Here is a 25889-nt window from a genome sequence, read left to right on the forward strand (position 1 = left end):
GAACTTGATCACAGCACAGTGGAGATGGCTGGAATCGTGGACGCTTCAACACTCATGTGTCTGGTTACCGAGCTGGGATGACCTCAAAGCTGAGTTCAGCTGTGACTGCCAACCAGAGTGTGCTCATGTGGTTTCTCCCTGTGGTTTGGGTTTCTTGCAGCAGGCATGGTGGGTTCCAACAGGGGCAGTCTGAGAATGTGTGTTCCGAGAGTGCTAGGTGGACTGGATGATGGAAGTCCCATGACTTGACTTCCACTGCACTCTATTGAATGAAGAAGTCACAAGTTCAGGTTCAATGAGAGGAGAGCATTGACTCTACCTTTTGAAGGAAGGAATGTCAAAGACTTGGTGGCCAGTTTTCGAAGACCACAACACATACCATGCATGAGCTGGAGATGCCAGCAAACTATTTAACAACTACACTGCTGTCAGAACGCACACTGGTCACACATGGGAGCAGATCATGGAACACCTCCTCCAACCCCTTCTCAGGCAATAATTCTCTCATTTCTGAATCATGGGGAGGTCTAGGGGCTTCAGGGGGCGGGCAAGTTTGCTTAGGGGGATTGAGGAAATAGCTATTTGACAACTGTTATGAAAGCATCTCAGTATTTTAACAACAGAAACAGTGCTCCTGTTGGGGGGGGCTACTGCATTCCATCCTGCAAGAGATTCATCACCTTGGAACCTCCATGTGCCATTTTAGGCTGCTTCCTAGGTCCATCTCTCACTTTTTCCCTACTGACCAAACTCTAAAATTCATTTAGGTACTCACTCTCCCTGGGACACATTTCCCCTAGCCTCCGAGCGGGGTCTTGATTAGTCTAACATTATCTTTGTAATTACATCTTCCTTGCCAGTGACTGTGTTAGGCTTGGGCTTATGACTAAATTCTAGCCAATGAGACAAACAAGTACATCCAACAGGGAGTTTCTGTAAAAGGTTTTCTTTGCTTCTAGGATCTGCGGAAGAATTATGGCCCTAAACTTTGTGAAGCAGAGGCCAGCTGTCCACACTGAACCTTGTCCAAATTTGTGACCCACAGAATTAATGAGCACAATAAGATGATTATTGTTTACTCCATTGTTTGGAGTATTTTGTTATTACTTGGAGGATGTTCTTTATATGTGGCAGCTGAAGCTGTGGCTGCCATCTTGAGACCATGAGGTAACCAGAACAAGAATCAGTCAAAAGAAATGAAAAGAACCTGGTGTCCCAATGACATTATTGAGTGAATGAAAGAAGGAGTCTTAGAACTTCCCTGCCAACTGATATTTTATGTGTGATAATAAAATCACTTTTGTTCTAGTTATTTGAGTTTGGTTTTTGATTCTTATTATATGCAAAGCATCCTGATTGGTATAGACCTTTATCTCTCCTAGGTCCATATGGAAAAGAGAGATATTCAGTTCACAATCAGGAAGAGACAGAGAGATATATAAACCTGTGCATATATGCACACACTTTTGCACAGACGCGGGCATAAATACGCCATTATGCACCTTCAGTTAGACTCAGATTCATGCAGACACTCACTTGGATACATATACACACAGATGTGTCCCAGAAGTCCGGCACACATAAATATACACAACCATCACTAATTTCACCTTCATCACACAGACATCTGCACTCAGTACAGGCACACAGTCACACACACACTCAAGGACTAACTAATCATGGAAGTTCCAATTCCTTCTAATTTACTTGAACATATACATATATTGTATAAAAGTAGAAAAATAAATATTTCTTTTGAACCTGAGTCAGGGCAACATCTCCATAAATAAGGGATGGATGGAAATAACTTAAGGCAGGGGTGGGACTTAGTGTATAAATAAGCTTTGGGCTCCCAGATGAGCTGGGGGTGGGTCCACATCCTCAGATGCACAGATCTCCCCTGGCAACACAATTCAAGTCCTGTTTGAGAAGGCAGAAGAGGTTGAATGTGACAGTGGCTTCAAGGCACTCTTGGGACACCTGTGAGAGATGGGAACATGGTTTCCCATTGCCCAAGCATTACCCTTACCCAGATCCCAGGCATCCATCCTCCCCTCCAATAACTTAACTTGTTTGGGGCTCTCTCGAGCTGGTTAAGCCAGTGCTGGAGGAGGGGACTGGAGCCTGAGGTGGGCAGAGCTGAAACCTGTGGACAGAGGAGAGTATCATGTGACCAGGGCCTGGGACAATTGGGGACATACACCACAGACATGGCCTGGTTTCCTGAGCACTCAACAGGCCTGGACCTCAGAGTGGATGTAGCGCAGCATGTGAAGGGGCTGGTCCAGGATGTCCTCCAGGGATGAGTCAGCCACAGTCTCCAGGACCTTCAGTGTTAAGGCCAGCTCAGCCTCCAAGACCACAGGGCATCCTCATACCTGGAGTGAGAAAGTAGAGATGAGGGGGCAGGTAAGGTGGAAAGGTGAGAAAGGTAAGCAAGAAGGCTCAGGTAGGGAGTACAGGGAAGGAGGGCAAGTGCTAAAGGCACATGTGAGGGGGACAAGTGGTGGGTCAGGTGAGAGAGAATACATAAAGAAGGATGTAGATGAAAACAATACAGGTGGGGCACCAAGATAGGGGAGCAGACAGGTTAGGGGACAGGTGAAAAAGTGAAATGGGGACAAGTGAAAGAGGACCCATGGGGGTCAGAGAGGTTTGAGGGACAAGGGATTGGGACAGATTAGAAGAGAACAGGTTAGGGAGGCAGGTGAAAAGGGGACAATTAGATGCATAGGTAAGAAGGGTAGATGAAGGAGCAGTGTAGGTTAGGAAGAGATCAGTGGAAGAAAGATGACGAGGGGGATAGGTGGGAGTCGGTGGTGAGGAGAACAGGTGATAGGGGAACAGGGAATCACTACTGAGAGTCAACAGTGACAAACTGGGCAGGGCCAGGGCAAAGACCTGAGGGAGAAAGGAGGATAGAAAGAAGAAAGTAGGTAAGAGCAGAGGTATGAGGAATAGGCAAAAAGATGATAAAAGGGACCCAGGGGAGGAACAGAGCCAGGAGAACACTTGTGGAGGGACATGCAAGGAGAGACAAGAGAGAGGAAAGTACTGGTGAGATCCGGGAGGTGAGGGGCCACTTAAGGAGGCAGGGAGAGGGTCCAGGAGAGGGTAAGGGCACCTCAGGTCCAACTCACATGTAGCTGTGTCAGTGTCCAGGGTCTGGGGTAGAGGCAGGAGCTGCAGCTCTGGTTTTTTAGTGAGTTTTCCTAGAGAGCAAGAGCAGAGGTTAGAGCACAACACAGTAGGAGGCTGGACCATTGCAGCAAGGAGGAAGGTCTAGCAGAAGAACTTGAGTTTAACTGACAGCAGAAAAGGTAGTGATGAGTCATAGCTGAAAAGCTAGAGGTCACACTACAGCAGGAGGACAGAGGTTAGCCCGCAGTAGCAGGGCTGCAGCTTGGCTGAAGCAGAAGAGTTAGGGACTAGTCTACAACAATAGGGGCTCACAGGTCCAATCAGTGGCAGTTCAGGAGCATGCTGAACTCCCCCCTTTCTGGGACCACATTGAAATATACACCTGTATAGAGAACAATTACTCCTGACACACAACTGATGGCTGACCGAACAGCTTCTGAACAATAAACTAGAGAAAGGGACTGAGTAGGGAAGGCTGGGAAACTGGGAGCTCTCTGGGAGCTGTGGGAACTCTCCAAGATTGGAGGTGCCAGTGAGCACCATGGGTTATGTCCCTCTCCATCCTGATAGGGCAGGTGGGAACTCCATTTGGGTTCTCTGTCCTACCTGCAGGCTCACTGCCCCATGTTCCAAGGAGCACTGCAGGGAGCCTATTTTCCCCCAGACAAAGTGGGCAAGCAGGATCAACAGGGCATTACTACATGCACCTGTCCTCCCCACCTGGAGCAGCACCATCTCAGTAGGCTAGCTCCCTGGATGCCATAGGCACCTTCTTGGCTCCAGTTGGTATGCCTAAACCACCCTGCAGAGACAGCCTATGCCAAGGTTTTGTTTACATATTTTTTCAAGACTGGGAGAATAATTATTTTGTCTAATTCACATAAAAATAGAAACTAAAATGAAATGAAAAGATGGAAGAATGTCTTTCAAATAAATGAACAAAAGAACCCCTAAAAAATCTTAAGAAAAATAGAGAGAAAAAATTTGCCTGGTAAAAATGGAAAGAAATGGTCATAAGACTGCTCACCAATTTGAGAGTGGAGTAGAGGAACTTAGGGAGAGCTTCAACAAAGAGTAAGAAAGTATAATAGAGAATCAAAAAGAGCTGAAGTATAACATAAGCAAAATGGAAAATATGCTAGAACAAATCAGTAACAGATTAGCTAATGCAGAATAATGGACTAGTGACCTGGAAGATCAGACTACTGGGAATCAACAAACTAGAAAAGCAATAAGATAAGAAAAAAGATTTAAAAATAATGAATATTGTTTTAGACTTCTGGGAGAACATCAAGCTCACAAACATTGATATTATAGGTATCCCAAAAGGAGAAGAAAAACAGAAAGGGACACACTAGCTGAAAAGTTTTCTATCTGAATGAGAAAACAGACATCCAGGTCCAGGAAGCACAGAGAGTTATAAACAAGATGAAACCACAGATATCCACAGTAAGGCATATTGTAATTAAAATGGCAAAGGTAAATATAAATAGGAACTTTTGAAGGCAGCAAGAGGAAAACAACCAGTTACATACAAAGAAACTGTCATAAGGCTATGAGCTGATTCATCAGCAGCACCTTTATAGGCCAGAAGGGAGTAGCCTTTTCAGTACATCTTTCAAGTGCTGAAAGAAAGAAACCTATAACTTTGAGTAATTTAGTTGGCAAATCTATAATTCAGAACTGAAGGAGATATAAAAAGTTTCCTGGAAAAGAAAACCTAAATGAGTTAATCACTATTAACCCAGCTATATAAGAAACATTAAGGAGTCTCCTTTAATCACAAAGAAGGCCATAACCAGAAATATGAAGATATGAGAAAGAATAATACTTCACTGGGAAAGTCAAATATTTAATAAATACAGTGAATCAGATATTTAAAAAGTTGCCACGATGATAAAAGACCAAAGTATAAAACTCAACTCAAACTACAATAATTAGGAGATACACAAAGAGGCCTAAAATATGACATCAAAAACATAAAGCATGGGGGAGTGAATAAAAATGTAATCCTTTTAGAATATATTCAAACTTAAATACCTATCAGTTTAATATAGACTACTTTAGCCCTAGCCTGTGTGGCTTAGTTGGTTGGAGCCTTGTTTTGTAGACTGAAAGGTAATGGGTTCAATTACCAGCCTGGGTACATAGCCAGGTTGTCAGGTAGACCCCCAGTAAGAGCTTTTAGGAGAAGGCAACAAATCAGTGTTTCTCTCTCACATGGATGTTTCTCTCTTCCCCTTCTGTCTCTCTGAAACGCTCTAAAAATGTCCACAGGGGAGGATAAAATAGACTGCTATAGATATGGAATGATATCTATAAACTTCATGGTAACCACAAGCCAAAACATACAAGAGATACATAAAAAACAAAGAGAAATGAAATGACCACTCCCCAACAACAATAACAACAAAACAACACTAAAGAAAACCAACAAACTACAAAGGAAAAGGTCCAGAGAAGAAAGAAACAGAGAGGAGCTACAAAACAATTTTTAAAATGGCAATAAGTATATACTTATTAATAATTACTTTAAATTAAATAAATGCTCTAATAAAAAGACATAGGGTGGCTGAATGGATTCAAAACATGATCCATGTATATGAAGCTTACAATAAACTAATTTCAAAGAAAAGTCATGTTGGGCAAAGAAAAGAAAGTGGAGGCATGGAACAAGCCATTTCATGCAAATATAAATGAAAAGAAAAGCTTGGTTTAAAATATCAGACAAAATAGACTTAAAAAAAATTAAAGGACAAAGAAGAACATTACCTAAATATAGAAGGGTAAATCTAAGAAGAGGATATAACAATCATATATCTATGCACCCAACATAGGAACACCTTAAACATATGAAGTGAATATTAATAATCATAAAGGGAGAAATTCAAAGTTATATAATAATAGTAGGGGATTTTATTACCCCATTCACATCAATAGATAGATCATTATACAGACAGAAAATTAATAAGAACTTACTAGTCTTTTTTAAAAATAAATATTTTATTGATTATGCCATTACAGTTCTATTTCCCCCCTTCATTCCCCTCAACCCTGCACACCCCTCCCTCACCATTCTCCCCCCTTTAGTTTATGACCACCTGTCTCAAGTTCTTTAGATTCTATATTTCCCATACTATTCTTGCCCCCCTATTTTTTACCTACCACCTACGCTACTTATTTTCTGTACCTTCTCCCCCCTTCTCCTTCTCCCACTCCCCTGTTGCTAACCCTCCATGTGATCTTCATTTCTATGCTTTCACTCCTGATCTAGCTGTCCTCTTAGTTTGTTTTTGTTTTAGGTGTGGTTCTTAGTAACTGTGTTTGCTGTCCTTTCACTGTTCATCCTTTTCATCTTCTTTTTCTTAGGTAAGTCCCTTTAACATTTCATATAATAAGGGCTTGGTGATGATGAACTCCTTAAATCTGATCTTATCTGAGAAGCACTTTATCTGTTCTTCCATTCTAAATGAAAGCTTTGATGGATAGAGCAATCTTGGATGTAGGTCTTTGGATTTCATGACTTGGAATACTTCTTTGCAGCCCCTTCTTGCCTGTAAGGTCTCTTTTGAGAAACCCGCTGACAGTTTGATGGGAACTCCTTTGTAGGTGACTGACCCCCTTATCTCTTGCTGCTTCTAGGATTCTCTCCTTCATTTTAATCTTGGCTAATATAATGATGATGTGCCTTGGCGTGTTCCTTCTTGGGTCCAACTTCTCTGGGACTCTCTGAGCTTCCTGGAAATCTATTTCCTTTGCCAGATTGGGGAAGTTCTTCTTTATTATTTGTTCAAATAAGTTTTCCACTTGTTGCTGTTCCTCTTCCTTTTCTGGTACCCCTATAATTCGGATGTTGGAACATTTAAAGATGTCCTAGAGGTTCCTAAGCCTCTCCTCATTTTTTTGAATTCTTGTTTCTTCATCCTTTTCTGTTTGGTCATTTTTATCCTCCTTCTGGTCCACTCCTTTGATTTGAGTCCCAGTTTCCTTTCCGTTACTATTGGTTTCCTGTGTATTTCCATTCATTTCAATTAGTTTAGCCTTCATATGTTCCTCTAATTTGTGACTATAATCAACCAGTTCTGTGAGCATCCTGATCACCAGTGTTTTGAACTGTGCATCTGAAAGTTTGGCTATTTCTTCGTTGCTTAGATTTATTGGCTCTGGGGCTCTGAGTTGTTCTTGAGCCATGTTTTGATCTGTTCGTGTCTGTTATGTACGAGGAGGTGTTCACCAGGGTGGGGCCACCCAGGTCGCTGGTTTGTGACACTGTATGTGGGAGCAGGGTCAGAGAGGGACAATGGCGGTCCCCTCTGCCACTTTCTGCCACTGGGGTCTGCACGGTCTGTCTCACTGCTTCACTCTTTCACCGGTTTATCTGTGTGCGAATGTGTGACTGTGGTCAGCCCTCAGTGGGTCCACTGCCTTGCACCCTCAGTGGGTCCACCTGCTACTCCACACCTGGGATCCGCCCATGGCTGCCAGCGTGCCTGGGTTGCGCGCCCGGGTCGGTCCGGTGGATCTTTTCTGCCCAACCCCACTCTGCTGCTGGCTCTGCCCCTCTTACTGGTTTGGCTGAAGAGTTTGTTGTTGTCAGACTTCCGTGAAGTTCAATTTTCTGTGGTTTGGCTGCATTTTTGTTGCTAAAACTTTGTTGTTTTTAAACTTGGTTGTGTGAGAAGGTGCAGTGCTTCCACCTATGCCTCCATCTTGGCGGAAGTCCAGAACATACTAGTCTTAAACATCATATTATATCACATTGACTTAACAGACAGTTATAAAACATTTCATCCAAAACCTGCTAAACGCACATCTTTCTTTCAAGTGCATATGGAACATTCACCAGGGTAGATATTATATTAGGCCACAAAACAAACCTCAATAAAATTAAAAAATTGAAATTGTATGAGGAAAGGGAGTAACAGAGATAGAAGAAGGTAATGTGTGGATACATTGTGATGAAAGGAGACTTGACTTTGAGTGGTGAACATACACAATATACAGAAGGTTGTATTGTACACCTAAAACCTATATAATTTTTAACTAACGTTACCTTAAAAAATTCAATAAAAATGAAAAGAAATCATATCAAGAATCTTTTTCAACTACAATGGTGTGAAACTAGAAATCACCTACATAAAAAAGTTGTATAAAACAAAAATAGAGATTAAATAATATGCTACTAAACAAATAATATCAAAGAGGAAATAAAACTGGAAATTAAAAATTTCCTTGAGACAAGTGAAAATGAAAAAATAACTTCTCAAAATTCATGGGATATTGCAAAAGCAGTTTTGAGTAATGAGAAAAATCCCAAATAAACAACCTAACTTTACACTTAAACAAATGAGAAAAAGAATAAACAAAAGCCAAACTAAACAGAAGGAAGGAAGATCACAGTAGAAATAAACAAAATTAAAATTCAATAGTAAAAACCAATGAAATTAAGAGGTGGTTTCTTGAAAAAATGAGCAAAATTGGTAAGCCTTTAGTGAAACTCAGCAAGAAAAAAGAGCCCAAACAAATAAAATCATAAATAGAAGACAAGAAGTTATAACTGACACCAGAACATAAAGAAAGCCATTAAAGAATACTACAAACTGCCCTGGTTGGTGTGGCTCAATGGACTGAGTGCTGGCCTACAAACCAAAGACTCTCTGGTTTGATTCCCAGTCAGGGCACATGACTGGGTTGCAGGCCTGGTCCCCAGCAAGGGCTATGCAAAAAGCCAGGTTTTTTTAAAAGATTTTATTTATTTATCTTTAGAGGGGAAGAGAAGGAGAGAGGGAGAGAAATGTTAATATATGGTTGCTTCTCATGTGTTCCCTGCTGGGAACTGGCCCGCAATCCAGGCATGTGCCCTGACTGGGATCCAAACAAGCAACCCTTTGGTTTCCAGGCCGGCACTCAGTCCACTGAGCCATACCAGCCAGGGCACAGACCAATATTCTTGATGAACATAGATACAAATGTCCTCAACAAAATATCAACAAACTGAATTTAACTACACATTAAAAAGATCAGGATTTCTGGCCAAGATGGAGGCATAGATAGATATACTTTGTTTCTTTACACAACCAAGAGAAGGACAATGACAAATTTAAAAACAAAAAACAACCAGAACTGCCAGAAAATCGAACTGTATAGAAGTCTGACAATCAAGGAGTTAAAGAAGAAAGATTCATTCAGACTGGTAGGAGGAACAGAGACTGGCAGTCTGGGCAGAGAGGACCCCCAGCAAGATGATGGGTGGTAAATTGGGTGGACCTACATTTGCATGGAAATAAACCATGAGGAACAACTGGGGAGTGAGACAGATCACCCAATCCAGGCTTCCAGTGTGGGAAAAGAAAGCCTCAAAACTTCTGGCCCTAAAAACCTGTGAGGGTTGCTGTGGCAGGAGAAACTCCTAGCCTCACAGGAGGGTTCGCTAGAGGACTCTCCCAGGGTCCTAAAACACACACAAACCCACCTATCTGGGAATCAGCACCAGAAGGGCCCAATCTGCTTGTGGGTAGTGGAGGAAGTGACTGAAAGCTGGCAGAGAGCTGATCAAGTGGCACTGTTCCCTCTCAGACATTTCCCCCACATACAGTACCATGACGCAGCAAAGAGAGTTGCCCCTGCCTGGCAAATACCTAAGGTTCTGTCCCTTACTATGTAACAGGGCACTGAGACAAAAAAAAAAAAAAAAAAGGATCAAATGAAAGAACAGATCAGAGTTCCAAAAATAGAACTAAGAGATGAAGAGATAGCCAATTTATCAGATGCACAGTTCAAAACACTGGTAATCAGGTTGCTCGCAGAAGTGGTTGAGTATGGTCACAAAATAGAGGCAGAAGTAAAAGCTGTGCAAAGCGAAATATACAGGGAACCAACAGTGATGGGAAGAAAATCAGGATTCAAGCCAGAGATTTGGAGGAGAAGAAAGTAAGAAACATTTAACCAGAACAGAGTGAAGAAAAAAGAATTTGAAAAAATGAGGAGAGGCTTGGGAACCTCTGGAAAAACTATAAATGTCCCAAAATCCAAATTCTAAGGGTGGCAGAAGAAGAAGAGGAAGGACAAGAAATTGAAAATATTTGGAAACACTTCCGCCAAGATGGAGGCATAGGTGGAGACGCCATGTTTTCTCACACAACCAAGTTTAGAGACAACAAAGTATTAGCAACAGAAAACACAGTCAGAACACAGAAAATTGAACTTTTCAGAAGTCTGATAACAACAAATTCTTCAGCCCGACCAGTAGGAGGGGCGAAGCCAGCAGCTGGTGGAGTGGGGTTGCACAGGAAAACTTGGTCAGACGGACTCAGGCTTGCGAATCCCATGCATGGGGTTGCAAAGGGCAGACCCAGTGAGTGGACCCAGTGAGGGCGAAGGGCGGGGGGTTGACTGTGGTGGCTCATTCCTGCGCAGATAGACCGGTGAGGGAGTGGGCAGTAAGACGGGACTGAGCAGGCCCCAGAAACGGGAGGGAGGCAGCAGAGGGGGCTGCCATTTCCCCACTCTGACCCCACCCCCACATCATCACAACCCAGCCACCCTGCCCTGGTGGCCCCGCCCCGCCCCTAAGGCTCCACTCCTCATACTTAATGGGTGCGAACAGACCAAAAATGGCTCAAGAAGATCTCAAAGCCCCAGAGCCCATAACTCTAAGTGGCGAAGAAATAGCAAAACTTTCAGATGCACATTTCAAAACACCAGTGATCAGGATGCTCACAGAACTGGTTGATTTTAGTCACAAATTAGAGAAACAAATGAAGGCTAAACTAAGTGAAATGAAGGGAATTGTACAGGAAACCAATAGTGATGAAAAGGAAACTGGGACTCAAATCAAGGGAGTGGACCAGAAGGAAGGAAAAAAATGACCAAACAGAAAAATATGAAGAAACAAGAATTCAAAAAATGAGGAGAGGCTTAGGAACCTCCAGGACATCTTTAAATGCTACAACATCTGAATTATAGGGGTACCAGAAGAAGGAAAGGAACAGCCTATGAGTGGAAAACTTATTTGAACAAATAATAAAGGAGAATTTCCCCAATCTGGCAAAGGAAACAGACTTCCAGGAAATCCAGGAAGCTCAGAGAGTACCAAAGAAGGTGGACCCAAGAAGGAACACACCAAGGCACATCATCATTACATTAGCCAAGATCAAAATGTAAGAGAGAATCCTAGAAGCAGCAAGAGATAAGGGGATAGTCACCTACAAAGGAGTGCCCATCAGACTGTCAGCGGATTTCTCAGAAGAGACCTTACAGGCAAGAAGGGGCTGGAAAGAGGTATTCCAAGTCATGAAATCCAAAGACCTACAACCAAGATTACTCTATCCAGCAAAACTTTCATTTAGAATGGAAGGACAGATAAAGTGCTTCTTAGATAAGACCAAATTCAAGGAGTTCATCATCACCAAGCCCTTATTATATGAAATGTTAAAGGGACTTACCTAAGAAAAAGAAGATAAAAAGGATGAACAGTGAAAGGACAGCAAACACAGTTACTAAGAACCACACCTAAAACAAAAACAAACTAAGAGGACAGCTAGATCAGGAGTGAAAGCATAGAAATGAAGATCTCATGGAGGGTTAGTAACAGGGGAGTGGGAGGAGGAGAAGGGGGAGAAGGTACAGAGAATAAGTAGCATAGACGATAGGTAGAAAATAGGGGGAGGGCAAGAATAGTATGGGAAATATAGAATTTAAAGAATTTGAGACACATGGTCATAAACTAAAGGGGGGAATGGTGAGGGTGGGGGTGTGCAGGGTGGAGGGGAATGAAGGGGGGAATAGAACAACTGTAATGGCATAATCAATAAAATAAAAAGGTAAAAAAAAGGAAACATTTGGAAACGTAATGAGGGAGACCTTTCCCAATCTGGCAAAGGAAATAGACTTCCAGGAAGTCCAGGAAGCTCAGAGAGTCCCAAAGAAGTTGGACACAAGGAAGCACACACCAAGGCACATCATAATTACATTACCCGAGATTAAAAATAAGGAGAGAATCTCAAAAGCACCTAGAGAAGAACTAGACAGTTACCTACAAAGGAGTTCCCGTAAGACTACCTGCTGATTTCTCAAAAGCAACATTGCAGGCAAGAAGGGGCTAGAAAGAAGTATTTGAAGTCACAAAAAGCAAGGACCTCCATCCAAGACTGCTCTATCCAACAAAGATATTATTTAGAATGGAAGGGCAGATAAGGTGCTTCCCAGATAAGGTCAGGTTAGAAGAGTTCATTATCACCAAGCCCTTATTATATGAAATGTTAAGGTAATTTACCTAAAAAAAGGAAAAAGATAAAAATTATGAACAGTAAAATGACAACAAACTCACAACTATCAACAACTGAACCTAAAAAAAAAGCAGAAACAAAAACAATCTAAGCAGCCCTGGGTGGTGTGACTCAGTGGATTGATAATGGGCTTGTGGAGCAAACGGTCTCTGGTTGGATTCCCAGTCAAGATACATTTCTGGATTGCTGGCCAGCTTTCCAGTAGGGGGGCATGCAAGAGGCAACCACGCATTAATGTTTTTCTCCCTCTCTGTCTCCTTCTCTTCCCCTCTCTCTGAAAATAAATAAATAAATAAATATTTGGGAAAAAAACCTAAGCAAACAGCTAGAACAGGAAGAGAAGCACAGCAAGGGAGATCACATGGAGGGTTATCATTGGGGAGGGGGCAGGGAGAGAATGGGGGAAAAAGTACAGAGAGTAAGAAGCATAACTGATAGGTACAAAATAGACAGGAGGAAGTTAAGAATAGTATAGGAAATGGAGAAGCCAAAAAACTTATATGTATGACCCATGGACATGAACTAAGGGAAGGGAATGCTGGTGGAAAGGTGGGCCCAGGGTGGAGCAGAATAAAGGGGAGAAAAAAACGGGACAACTCTAATAGCATAGTCAATATACATTATTTTTTTTTACATTTTTCATTTGTATTTATTTATTTATTTTAGAGAGAGGGGAAGGGAAGGAGATGGAGAGAGAAACATCAATGTGTGGCTGCATCTCACATGCCCCCTGCTGGGGACCCGACCTGCAACCCAGGCATGTGCCCTGACTGGGAATCAAACCAGCGACCTTTTGGTTGAAGACCTGTGCTCAATCCACTGAGCTACACCAGCTAGGGCAATAAAATATACTTAAAAAAAAGGATCATACACCATGACCAAGTTGAATTTATCTCAGGAATAAAAGCATGGTTCAACACCTGTAATTCAATCAAGGTGATACATTACACTTACAAAAAGAAGGATAAAAACCATATGATCATCTCAATAGATACATAAAAAGCATATTACAAAATCCAACATATTTTATGATAACATCTCTTAATAAAGTGGATATAGAAGAAACATATCTTACCAACATAAAGGCTATACATGATAAACCTACAGCCAATACTGTTCTCAATGGTTGGAAAGCTAAAAACTTTTCCACCAAAATCAGGAACAAGACCAGCATGCCCATTAACACACTTCTATTCAACATAGCATTTGAAGCTCTAGTCACAGCAAGCAGACAGGAAAAAAAAATTAAAAAAAGAAAGAAAGGAAAGGCATCCAAATCAGAAAGGAAGAAATAAAATTCTCATTATTTGAAGATTACATAATACTATATATAGAAAACCCTAAAGAACCCACCAAAAACTATTAGAAATAATAAGTAACTTTAATAAAGTTGCAGAATATGAATCAACAGACAGAAATTTGTTGTTTCTATACATCAATAATAAATGATCAGGAGTAAGTAAGAAAACAATCCCATTTACAATCACATCAAAAAGCATAAAATAAATAGGAATAAATTTAACCAAAGAAGTAGAAAACTTGTATACTGAAAACTATAAGATATTGGAGAAATGATTGAGGATACAAGTAAATAAAAGGATATGTCATGCTCAGAGACTGAAAGGATTAACATTGTTAAATGTCCTTACTAACTACAGCAATATACAGATTCAATGCAATTCCTATTAAAACACCAATAGCTTTCATCTTAGAACTAGAGCAACTAATCCTAAAATTTACATGGAACCACAAAATACCTCAAATAGCCAAAAAAAACCCAAAAAACAAAAAACCCAAAAACCTTGAGAAAGAACAGAGTGAGAGGTTTAATGCTCCCTGATTTCAAACCATGTTACAAAGCTACAATAATCAAAAGAAAATGGGTATTGGCATAAAATCAGATTTATAGATCAATGGTAGAGAATACAGAACCCAGAAATAAATCCTCAGTCTCATGGTAAATAATTCTATGACAAAGGAGGGAAGGATATACAACAGGGCAAAGACAGTCTCTTCAATAAGTGGTGTTAGGAAAAATGGACAGATATAGAAATAGACAAAATAAAATAACTTAGACGATTTCCTTATATCATAAACAAAAAAATTACAATGGATTAAAAGTTTACATGGAGGACCTGAAATATAACTTCTAGAAGAAACACAAGCAGTAAACTCTTTGACATTGGTGGTAGCAACATGTTTTTGGATAGATATCTCTATTGGGCAAGGGCAACAAAAGATAAAAATAAGTGGGACTACACCAAACTAAAGAGTTTTGCATGGCAAATGAAACCATCAACAGAATGAAAAGACAATCTACTGAAAGTGAGAAAATATTTACAAATGATACATCCAATAGGGGTTAAGATCCAAAATATATAAGAAACTCATACAATTTTACAACATTTCTGCCCTGAAAACAAACCAATTAAAAAATGGTCAGAGGAACTGAATAAACATTTCTTTAAAAAAAAGATTTTATTTATTTATTTTTAGAGAGAGGGAGTGAAACACTAACATGCGAGAGAAGCATTGATCAGTTGCCTATTGCACTTGCCCTGGCTGGAGACTCAACATACAATGCAGGATGTGCCCCAACTGGGAATTGAACAAGTGACCCTGTGCTATCAAGGATGACACCCAACCAACTGAGCCACACTGGTCAGGGCTGAATAAACATTTCTCCAAAGATGTCATAAAAATGGCCAACAGACATATGAAAAGATGCTCAAATCAATAATTATCAGGAAAATGCAAATTAAAACCACAGTGAGAAATCACCACACACATGCCAGAATGGCTATCATCAGTAAGTTAACAAACAACGAGTACTGGTGAGGATGTGGAGAAAAGGGAACCCTAGTGCACTGTTAGTGGAATTGTAAATTAGTGCAGCTGGTATGGAAAATCGAATGGGATTTCCTCAATTCATTAAAAATAAAGCTGCCATACAAACTATCAATTCCATTTCTGTATTTATCTGAAGAAAATCAAAACACTAATTTGAAAAGACATATGCACTCCTCTGTTTACCTTAGCATTACTTTTTAAAAATGTTTTATTAATTACGTTATTACAGTTGTCCCATTTCCCTGCCTTCATTCCCCTCCACCTTGCACACCCACTCTTCTCATTCCCCCCTTTAGCTCATGTCCATGTGTCACAAGTTCTTTAGCTTCTACATTTCCCCTACTATTCTTGCCCTCCCCTTGTCTATTTTCTACCTACCGTCTATGCTACTTATTCTCTGTACCTTCTCCCCACTTCTCCTCCTCCCACTCCCCTGTTGCTAACCCTCCATGTGATCTCCATTTCTAAGGTTCTGCTCCTGATTTAGCTGTCCACTTAGTTTGCTTTTGTTTTAGGTGTGGTTCTTAATAACTGTGAGTTTGCTGTCCTTTCACTGTTCATATTTTTCTCTTCTTTTTCTTAGATAAGTCCCTTTAACATTTCATAGAGTAAGGGCTTGGTGATGATGAACTCCTTGAACTTGGCCTTATCTGAGAAGCATTTTATCTGTCCTTCTATTCTAAATGGAAGCTTTGCTGGACAGAGCAATCTTGGTTGTAGGTCTTTGGTTTTCATGACTTGGAATAATTCTTTCCAGCCCCTTCTTGCCTGTAAGGTCTCTTTGGAGAAATCCACTGACAGTCTGATGGGCACTCCTTTGTAGGTGACTGTCTCCTTATCTCTTGCTGCTTCTAGGATTCTCTCCTTCATTTTAATCTTGGCTAATGTAATGATGATGTGCCTTGGTGTGTTCCTTCTTGGGTCCACCTTCTTTGGTACTCTCTGAGCTTCCTGGATTTCCTGAAAGTCTATTTCTTTTGCCAGATCGGGGAAGTTCTCCTTTATTATTTATTCGAATAAGTTTTCCACTTGTTGCTGTTCCTCTTCCCCTTCTGGTACCCCTATTATTTGGATGTTGGAATGTTTGAAGATGTCCTGGAGGTTCCTAAGCCTCTCCTCATTTTTTTGAATTCTTGTTTCTTCACTGTTTTCTATTTGGTCATTTTTTTTCTTCCTTCTGGTCCACTCCATTGATTTGAGTCCCAGTTTCCTTTTCATCACTATTGGTTTCCTGTGTATTTCCATTTATTTCACTTAGTTTAGCCTTCATTTGTTTCTCTAATTTGTGACTAAAATCAACCAGTTCTGTGAGCATCCTGATCACCAGTGTTTTGAACTGTGCATCTGATAGGTTGGCCATCTCTTGGTCGCTTAGAAATATTGGTTCTGGGGTTTTGAGCTGTTCTTCTTGAGCCGTAATGTTTTGGTCTGTTTGCGCCTGTTACGTATGAGGGGCAAAGCCTTAGGTGTTCACCAGGGCAGGGCAACCCAAGTCACGGCAACCCAGGTTGCTGGTTTGTGATGCTGTATGTGGGGGCGGGGTCAGAGAGGGGCAATAGCATTTTTTTCTCTCTCAAATTTTGGTCCTCTCTGCCTCTTCCCAAAAGCAAATTGGGCCCTTCTGGTGCTGGTTCCCAGATGTGTGGGCTCGTGTACCCTTCAGAACCCTGTGGGTCTCTCCAATGAACTCTGTGATCCTGGGAGCCTCTCCTGGCACCTCAACCCCCGAAAGTTTTTCCAATAGGCGCTTTTCGGCTTTATTTCCTGGTGCGGGGGCCCTGGGTTTTGCGGTTTGTCTCACTGCTCACTCCTTTGCCTGGTTTATCTGTCTGGTTGAATGGTATGTTGTTGTTGGACTTCGGTACAGTTTAATTTTCTCTCTGTTTTGGTTGCGTTCTGGTTTTTAAATCTTTGTTGTTCATAAACTTGGTTGTGCGAGGAGGTACAGTGTTTCCACCTATGCCTCCATCTTGGCTGGGCAGATTGCTGGAATACCTTAGCATTACTTATAATAACCAGTATATGGAAGCATAACCTAGGTGCCCATTGATAGATGGATGGATAGCAAAATAACACTTTCTCCCTCAGTTTGGGAATAAGACAAAGAAGTTCACTACTAACATATCAATTCAATACACTTTGGACTTATAATCAGTTTAATAAGGTAAGATAAATAACAGATATAAAGAGTGGAAAGGAAGCATGAAATAGTTATTTGCATTTAAATATCTCTACATGGGGAAAATCTAAAATAATTTATGGCAAACTATTAGCATTAATAAGGGAATTTAACAAGAGGATTAGCTTCAAGCCAAAAAAAAGTTCTCATCACAAGAACAAATATTCTGTAACTATGTACAGTGATGGGTGTTAACTAGGCATTGTGATGATTATTTAGCAACATATACAATTATCAAATCATTATGTTGTACATCTCAAATTAATGTAATGTTGTGTATCATTTGTACCTCCATTAAGAAAAAGAAAACCAATAGGTACTCACCAAGGCATCCTTGGTTTTCTTGAGGGCTTTCCACTCCATTGGTAGCAGATATTCGAACTTGCCAATGTCACAGCCCCTCCCTGTTGAATGGGGCTTGGGGGTGGGGACAGGACCTGCTCTGGCCAAGCCCAGGCCCGAGGCCACCATCACCAGGAACCACGCTGCAGCCATGGCCCACCTGCGACTGCTTCCCCTGCTGCATGGCTCCGCTTTTTAAGCACACTAAATGAGCAATCGTGGCTGATGTGTGTAATGTGCGAATGGAAACTGCAATTTCAAAAGGCATGAGTGGGTGGGGCCCGCTGCTGAGCCAGGTGAGCTCACAGGTGTGGGCAGCGCCAGGTGAGTCCAGTGCTCTAAGAGGAGGACACAGAAACTGAAATCAATCCCAAGCGGGACCCTGAGAAATCCCCGAGCCTAGTTTAAGAGTTCCTGGGACTTCGGGGAGCCCTTAACTGAGGATGTGACCAGAAGAAGGATGGGCAGCTGTCCAGCAGGGCAGGGACTGGCCAGGGTGTATGGTGGTGAGGATGCCCGAGTGCCAGCCAGGGAGCTTCCCCCACTGGTTTAAGCGTGTTTTGTTAACTCACTTTATGCTCCGAACATTCCTGAGTGCAGGAAGTCCTCACTCATGTCCTCAATAGGTTCTTGTAACTCGTATAACAAAACCTATCTGGCCACTGGCTGACTGACATAAATGGGAGTTAAGTTCCTATAGCAAGTTTCTGATCACAAGACATCCCCAAAGTTCTAAATGAAGACCCAAAGCATTTCTAATATTAAACACTGAAATAAAATGTGAGCTGTACATTGTTTAAGAGAGATTCATGAAAATGGGCCAGATAACATCTTTTCAGACTCTTCTGTCCTGGGTGGCATGGCCAGAGCCCATTTGGCCCCTTGAGGCAGAGGACAGTGCCCCCCCAGGACAGCGCCCCCCAGGACAGCAGCGCTGCATCGCAGGGCCTCTCACACACACCCACTCCCACTCAGATGGGACACGACTGTTCACCTGGTAAGCACATCTGTGGGCTGTGGGAGGAAATCTCAGACCCTGGACAAAACCTGTGCAGACGTGGGGAGAACCTGCAGTGTCCCCAGAGACAGTGTCCCCAGTGGGGGCTCAATTTTGTTTTTAATTGACAACCATTATGACAAAATGCCTGAATGAAACAATGTTATTAAAGGACCACTGTAGTTATTTTCAGAATCATCCCTCATTTTACCGGTGAGGAAACTGAGGAACAGGAAGGCAAAGTGACTTGCCTGAGATCCCCCAGCGGGGTCATGGCAGAGCTGGGCTTTGAATGGAGTCCCATGTGTATACCCCCTATTCTGCACATGGTCAGAGTAAAAGCTGGGGACCCCTGGGAGTCACAGACAGCTCTCTTTTCCTTCCCTCTGGGTGGCATGACAGGGTGGGGAGCTCCTCATTCACGGGGGTTAGGAGTGCTTGCTGGGGATGGGAGGGGTTGCCTGGGGCAAAGACCCTGAGGAGGGTTTGCAGAAGGCAGGCAGAGTCTGGTTGCTTTGCTATCAGCCCCTGTCCCCCTACGAGCCCCCCCACAGTAATAATATTTGTGTAGCAGGTAGGGAATTGCTCTTCTTATGTGGGCATTTCTATGTTTCATTACTTTATTTCTTTCTTGGCTCTTCGGTGCAGAAGAGTATTAATCAAACTCTTCAGATATAACAGCATCACAAACAGGCCCACGAGGGACCGTCTAGGTTTTTACCTGCCCCCCCCCACCATGCCCAATCTCCACTCCCACCCTTTCCCCTCACAGGCACCCACTTTAATGCACTTGATATATAGCTGCAAAGGTGTATTTTTATAATTTGCAATTTTGTGCATGTATGTGTTTCCAATTTACATAAATGAGATTGTGTTATAAATTTCATTCTATTTCTTTCTTAAAAAAGAAAAACTTAGCAGTACATTTCTGAGATGATGTATAGCTGTGTGTGCACCAAGTTCTCTGCTTCCAACTATTGCATTGTATTCCACAGTGTGTCCAGAGCACTTTTACTGATCTGTTCTTATCTAGGCCCCCAGTGAGGCACACTTTGGTTGCCTTCAACTCTCCATTAGAATAAGGCCTCCCACTTTGTGTTCTGGTGTTATTCTGCTTGTCCTTTGAATTCTTTTTCCTGTCTGCATGCTGAACAGGTCAGAAGTGCCAGGATTAATTCCTCAAAGGCAATTCACATCCATGTGTGTAGGGAGCCAGGAAACAAACTCTGTTTCCCTTTTCCTCAGTGGGTCAGTTCTGAGGTATGTTCTCCATGATTCCTCAAGTCCTTGGAGAGCCCCTGTATGGATGACTCAATCTAGTTACTCACAGCAGTGACCTTTGAAGGCAGGGGCCACTAAGTTACACATGAGCCGCTAAGGCAATAACTCTAGCTGCTGCCTGACCTTTGAACCTGAGCCAGACTAGGGTGAGAAAGCTGAGGTGTCTGGATTCAAAACCTGAGGAGGCCCTCACTTTCAGGTTCAGGCAAGTGCCTTAGGTACCTCACCTGCCTCCCTGTAGTCCAGACTCTGCACTATTTTTTGGCTTTTTTCTCTTCCCATCCCAATTTCCTCACTCACTTCTGCTTCCCGGGGTTGCCTCCTAAATAAACCACTTCTTCCCTTGGCTCTGAGCATGCTTTTGGGAGACCCCAAACTAAGATATATATTAGATATATTCCTGAATATATATACATATTCCTATTCAGGAATCAAATCCCCAATTGCTAGTATTGGGGATCCTAGCAATAGGATCCCCAAACTAAGATGGATAGATAGTTAGATATCTTATATATATATTCCTAAATATGTGTGTGTGTGTATTCAGGATAGGATTTTCTGGGCCACAGGGCAAACCTGCACTTGTATTGTCTAGTCAGTGCTGTTCAACAGAACTTCCTGCGATGATGGGAGTGTTCTACATTTGCGCTGTCCAGTGCAGTAGTCACCAACCATGTGTGGTTGTTGAATGCTTAAATTTGGTAGTGCAATGGAGGAACTGAATGTTCAGTTTCTTTCATTCTCCTTTTAGTGAATGGTTATGTGTGGCTAGTGGCTACCGGAAAGGGCAGCGCAGATCTGAGTACTCATCTATTGCTCTCCCATGTGGTGGCACCTGCTTCCCTGTCTCCGGAAGTGCTGGACAGTTCCTGTACCTGCCCCCAACAGCATGGCCTCCTCAACACAAGGATCTGACTGAGGTGATGTGGTCGGGAACCTTGACAGTGAGCCTGGTGCAAAATAGATGAGACTTTTGAGGTTAAGAGAAAAGATGAGTAAATTCTGCATGTGAAGGAAATGCAAATACTATTTGGCTAGAGGGGAAATACTATGTAATTTAAAGATAAGTTTTCAAAGTCTGACACTTTCCACACTGAGAAGTGGGTCTGTCCCCTTCCCTTGAATTTGGGCTGGCCTTTGTGGGTCATGTGTAACTCTAGGTGCTAATTGACCTCTGAACCTGAGTCAGAAAAGGTCGAGGTAGCTTCTGCTTGGTTCTCTTGAAACTCTCACTCTGGGGAAGGCCTGCTGCCATGATTTCCCTGAAATGACCATCCCCACTTGGCCATTTCAGACATACAGCCCAACTCACAGGTTCCTGAAGCCATGGTTGGGGCTCTTACCCCTCTAGTTCCTACCCACCAAAGATCCTACATGACCATTTTTACTCTATTGCCCCCATGCCTCTGAACCCAGGAAATAAAAGTATTACCTATGGACACATATTTAATCTCCCCTCATATATATATGGCAGTTTGGCAGATAGGAGCAGAATAGGAACTATGGGCAAGGTATGGTGTGTTACCAGAGTGTAGAGCCCTGGGTACTTAGCAATGGGCAAAGCTGGGCTAGGACCTCACTCCCAGAGATGATCTTTCCTCCTCTAGCATACTCTTGGTCATGTGTCTAAACCTCCTGGCTTTTCATATTGCTGGTCATATGGTTTGGACCTTCTCCTGACACTTCCTCTCTTGGAATATTTTTAGTTATGTGGTAGACCCCTCTAGAGGAAGAACAAGGGGGCTGGAGAATAGCCTGATATGACTCTCATACAAACCCCTGTATGACCACTACTTAAGCTTTAAGCCCTGGAGATAACATCTAGGCTTCTGTTGTGTTTCAGCTCCAGGCCAAGAAAAGCAGCCAGGTTGGGTAACCCCATGGCTGACATCAGGAACAGCTTCAATGACCCCATGCCTTGGTGCCAACCAATTGGTGGAGACTGTAGACCTGAAAGGACATACCTGGAAAGCTGATGAATATCCTATGAAGGTCTCCCCCTGAGACCTCCAGATGAAACCCTCAAGAGGAAGGACCCAGTGCAGGATCGTTCTGTCTCTTGAACATGCCTGCACCTTCCCCCTTCTCTTTCTACTGGGATGTTCTCTCTGCCTTTTCTTAAGCCTAAGGTCCAAGGCCCCCCTTTTTTTTTTGTCTCTGTAACTTGTTTTCTGAGCCCATACAGCCCAGCTGGCTCACTTCTTCCACAATTCACTCCTTCTACCTCTGTGATTTTGTAAATAAACTTTTGCTTGTATTTGAGTCTCACCTCTGATTCCTTTCTTAGCCAGAACTCAAATGCTGAGATTGCTGAACCGAGGACATTCTAACTGCCGGAAACATTCTACTGCTGTTGCAGCTAACATACCATCCATGGAGAATGAATGGACAGGTGGATGAATGGATGGACGAACAAACTTTTTAAGGGGCACTAGCAATAAGTTATTTGCAAATGGAAAAAACTAAAGTTTAGAAAAAGGCAAGTATACCACTAAAGGTCAATGGGAAGGAAAATGTCCCCTCAGATTTAGCTCTGACTTCAAAGTCGGACCTCCACCATTCACACTACCTCAGAATGATTGCTTGCACTGCCAGCGGTCACCCCGTCACACAAATGAAAATGAATGAACACCAGGAGAAACAGAGGAACAGCACAAGCACATGGGTCTTACAACTGTAAGGACACATTAGTAACAGGATCACAAATAATCACAACTCAGTCATGAGTAGCATCTTATGATCTTTCGGTTAACAAAGGACCACATACACGACCCTGATATACACCCTGATGTGCAGCCAGTCACATGCAAGTATAGCAGGTACGGCAGTGTACACTCATAACACTTCATCATAAAGGGCTCCCTTACTGTTTTATATATTTACTATGCATTTCATCATTATTTTAGAGTGCGCTCTGTCTATTTCTATAAAGTTTGCTGTATGACAGTATGTGTGTTAGGCTGGCAGCAGCCTCATAAACCTTGTGTTTACTGCAACTTTGCACTATTTTCTCCTGTGCTTGGTGCAATATTGTGTTCTTTTATACATTTAGGTGGCACAAATGTACAGAGTTTGTAAGGTCCATAGTAGTGGGAAGAATGTGCTTGGCCTTCACATTCACTCGCCACTCACTCACTGCCTCGCCCAGAGCAACTCCAGTTCCCTGGTTGCACCCATGTGAGTGCCCTATGCAGGTGTGACATTTTTATCCCCTACAGCACATCTTCACTCTGCCTGTAGGGTGTTTAGATGTGTCCAGACACACAAATACTTATCACTGTGTTCTTCCTGCCGACAGTATCTAATACAGTTCAACCTGCTGCACAGGTTTGTGGTCCAGGAGCTACAGGCTGTACCACACAGCCCAGGTGTGTGGTGACTGCCCCATCGCGGTCAGTGTGAGTGCTCTGTGAAGTCCGTAGAACAACTGATTCCCCTAAGGACACATTCCTCAGAAGGACTCCTTGTGGTTACATCGCTGGGGACTGTACTGAGACTACTGACCTCGGTGCTCTCCAAATCCCTCAGAAATGGGACCCGCTCAGTGGGGAGAGCCAAGAGTCAGAGACTCACAGAACGTCCAGGGAGGCGTTTGGGGGAAACAAGACTGGTCCATGGTCCACAGGGTCAGCAGCAAAGTGGTTCCAGAATGCAGGCCTCTCCCAAACCAGCCCCGGACACTGAATCCCCCCACATATTCCCCACAGCACAAACAGCATCTTTTTCTCATTGTTTATTTGCACAATTTTGACAAAAAATAAAAAAATAAACACTTTATTGGGTGTGAGTTTGAAAATTCACACAGATAAATACATAAATAGTGGATGAGTGGCAATAACTTAAGAAGAGTGAGTGAGGCATAAATAAAATCTAAGGTGATGGGGTAGGTGGTGGGTGGGCCTTGGGGTCAGACACACAGGTCTCCACTGGCGACGCAGTTCAGGTCACGGGCCAGGAGGCGGAACAGGTTGAATGTCACAGAGGCTTCAAGGCAGCCATGGGACTCCTGTGGGGAAGACGGGATGGGTCAGTGACTATCCATGATCTGAGTCCCAGTTGTCCTGAGACACTGGTCACTCCCTGGTCACTCACCTTTGAAGCTACCTGGAGGCGGCACAGCCAGCAGTGGAGGTGGCCCCGGGGCCTGGGGCCTGCTGTGGCCTGAGCTGGGACCTGTGAGGAGAGGAGGGTGGTGTGTGAGGCAGAGCCTAGGACAGGGGTGAACCTATGGGGGTCAGGGGGACTCAGAGCCCACAGACGTGGCCCAGGGGCCCAGAGAACTCACACAGGCCTGAAGCTTGGTGTGGATATAGCGCAGCGTGTGAAGGGGCTGGTCCAGGATGTCCCCCAGGGTGGAGTTAGCCATGGTCTCCAGGACCTTCAGTGTCAGGGCCAGCTCAGCCTCCAAGGCCACAGGGCGCTCCCACACCTGAGGAGGGCAGAGACAGGGGAGAGCTGCATGTGAGAAAGAAACAGGTGAGGAGGACTGAGGAAGGAACAGTAAAGGTACAAGGTCAGGACAGGTGAGAGGACACAGCCAATGTGGGCTGATGAGAACAGGTCAAGAAGAGCAAAAAGTCAGAAGAGTGAGGAGGAGAAGGTGAAGAGGCCACTTAAGCAGCTAGAGAAGTGGAGCCAGGTGTGGGCGGGGCTGGCCCTCACTCTGCCAACTCACCTGCAGCTGCTTCAGGTCCCGGGTCCTGGGGAGTGGGTAGGAGCTGCAGCTCCAGTTCTTCAGCAGGAGTGACTCCTCCTGGAGAGCAAGGGCAGGGTCAGTGCACAGCTGGAGGGCTGAGGTTAGACCCCTGCAGTGGGATTGGAGGGAGACTACGACATAAGGAGGGGGGCTAACTTCCAAAACCAGGGTGGAGGTGTCTCCACTGCAGAAGAACAGGAGTCAGCCCAATGCAGCAACAGCAGGAGTCAGCCCACTGTGCCAAAGTGCAGGGCAGCCCAGGGAGGGGAGGGGACAGGTCCACCCTGAGCCACAGGGAGCATGGGAACCCCCAGAGGGCGAGTGGGGGTTGGCCCACAGCAGGTGGGGCAGTGGGGAGACTCACCAAGGCGTCCTTGGCCCTCCTGAAGGCCTTCATGTCTTGTGGGGGCAGAGACTTGAACTGGGCCATGGGGCAGCCCCTTGCACCTGGGAGGACACTGAGGGGCGTGGGGACAGGAACTGTTTCTGTCCTGGTCAGCACTATGGTCATCAGCATCAGCACCAGCATGCAACCCACAGGCAAGTCTGTGTTAGAGAAGGACAGACAGATGAGGGCACGGACAGTGTCAGGGGCTGAGGGTGGGGGCTGTGGGGAGGTGGGGGTCTTGAGCGATGATGTGGGGGCTCACCCAGCTGCATCCTCATCTCTGTCTCTGGTGTCTGTCAGCAGAGGGGGACCCAAGTGTCCACTGAGAGGCTGTCACCAGGGTCTCTCACTCAGCCTTGTTTTGTGTCCGTGACCTCAGCCTCCTCTGCCGGGTCTGAGTCTGCTGCTCTGTCTGCGTCTCTGCACCTCCAGCTCTGCTCTGATGGAACAGCTGCCTGAGCTCCATGGTAGAGCTTTTAGCCTGGAGACATGGGCCATCTTGGCTGCTCCAGGAAAAGTGAAAACACTGGCCACTAGGGGAGGCCCCAGGCTGGGGAAGCCCATGCAGGGCGGGGCCTTGAGCCGGGTGAGCAGCTGGAGGGAAAGAGAAACTGACCAAGATTCAGGTTCACATACAGGAGGTGAGGTTCTAAGAGGAGTCTCAGTGTAGGGGCACAGCCTCAGCCCCACAATGGGTGGTCACGGTGCCCTGATGATGTGGGGACAAA

The 25889-nt window shown here is 43.8% G+C and overlaps 1 protein-coding gene and 1 pseudogene across 1 annotated transcript; both read right to left on the bottom strand.

Moving 5' to 3' along the window:
• Positions 1-1881: 1881 nt before the first annotated feature.
• Positions 1882-17952, bottom strand: LOC119039986 (interferon lambda-1-like; annotated as a pseudogene).
• Positions 17953-23984: 6032 nt separating this feature from the next.
• On the bottom strand, positions 23985-25439 carry LOC119040755 (interferon lambda-3-like). Its single transcript, XM_053667523.1, has 6 exons — positions 25424-25439; positions 25138-25319; positions 24753-24830; positions 24363-24506; positions 24170-24250; positions 23985-24083 (listed from the first exon to the last, which is right to left on the bottom strand). Exons 1-6 carry the CDS (start codon positions 25437-25439, stop codon positions 23985-23987), a joined length of 600 nt encoding a protein of 199 aa, XP_053523498.1.
• Between the last annotated feature and the right edge of the window lie 450 nt (positions 25440-25889).

Source organism: Artibeus jamaicensis, unplaced genomic scaffold (assembly GCF_021234435.1).
Source record: "Artibeus jamaicensis isolate MK-2021 breed Jamaican fruit bat unplaced genomic scaffold, CSHL_Jam_final contig_47, whole genome shotgun sequence".
Taxonomy (NCBI): Eukaryota; Metazoa; Chordata; class Mammalia; order Chiroptera; family Phyllostomidae; genus Artibeus; species Artibeus jamaicensis.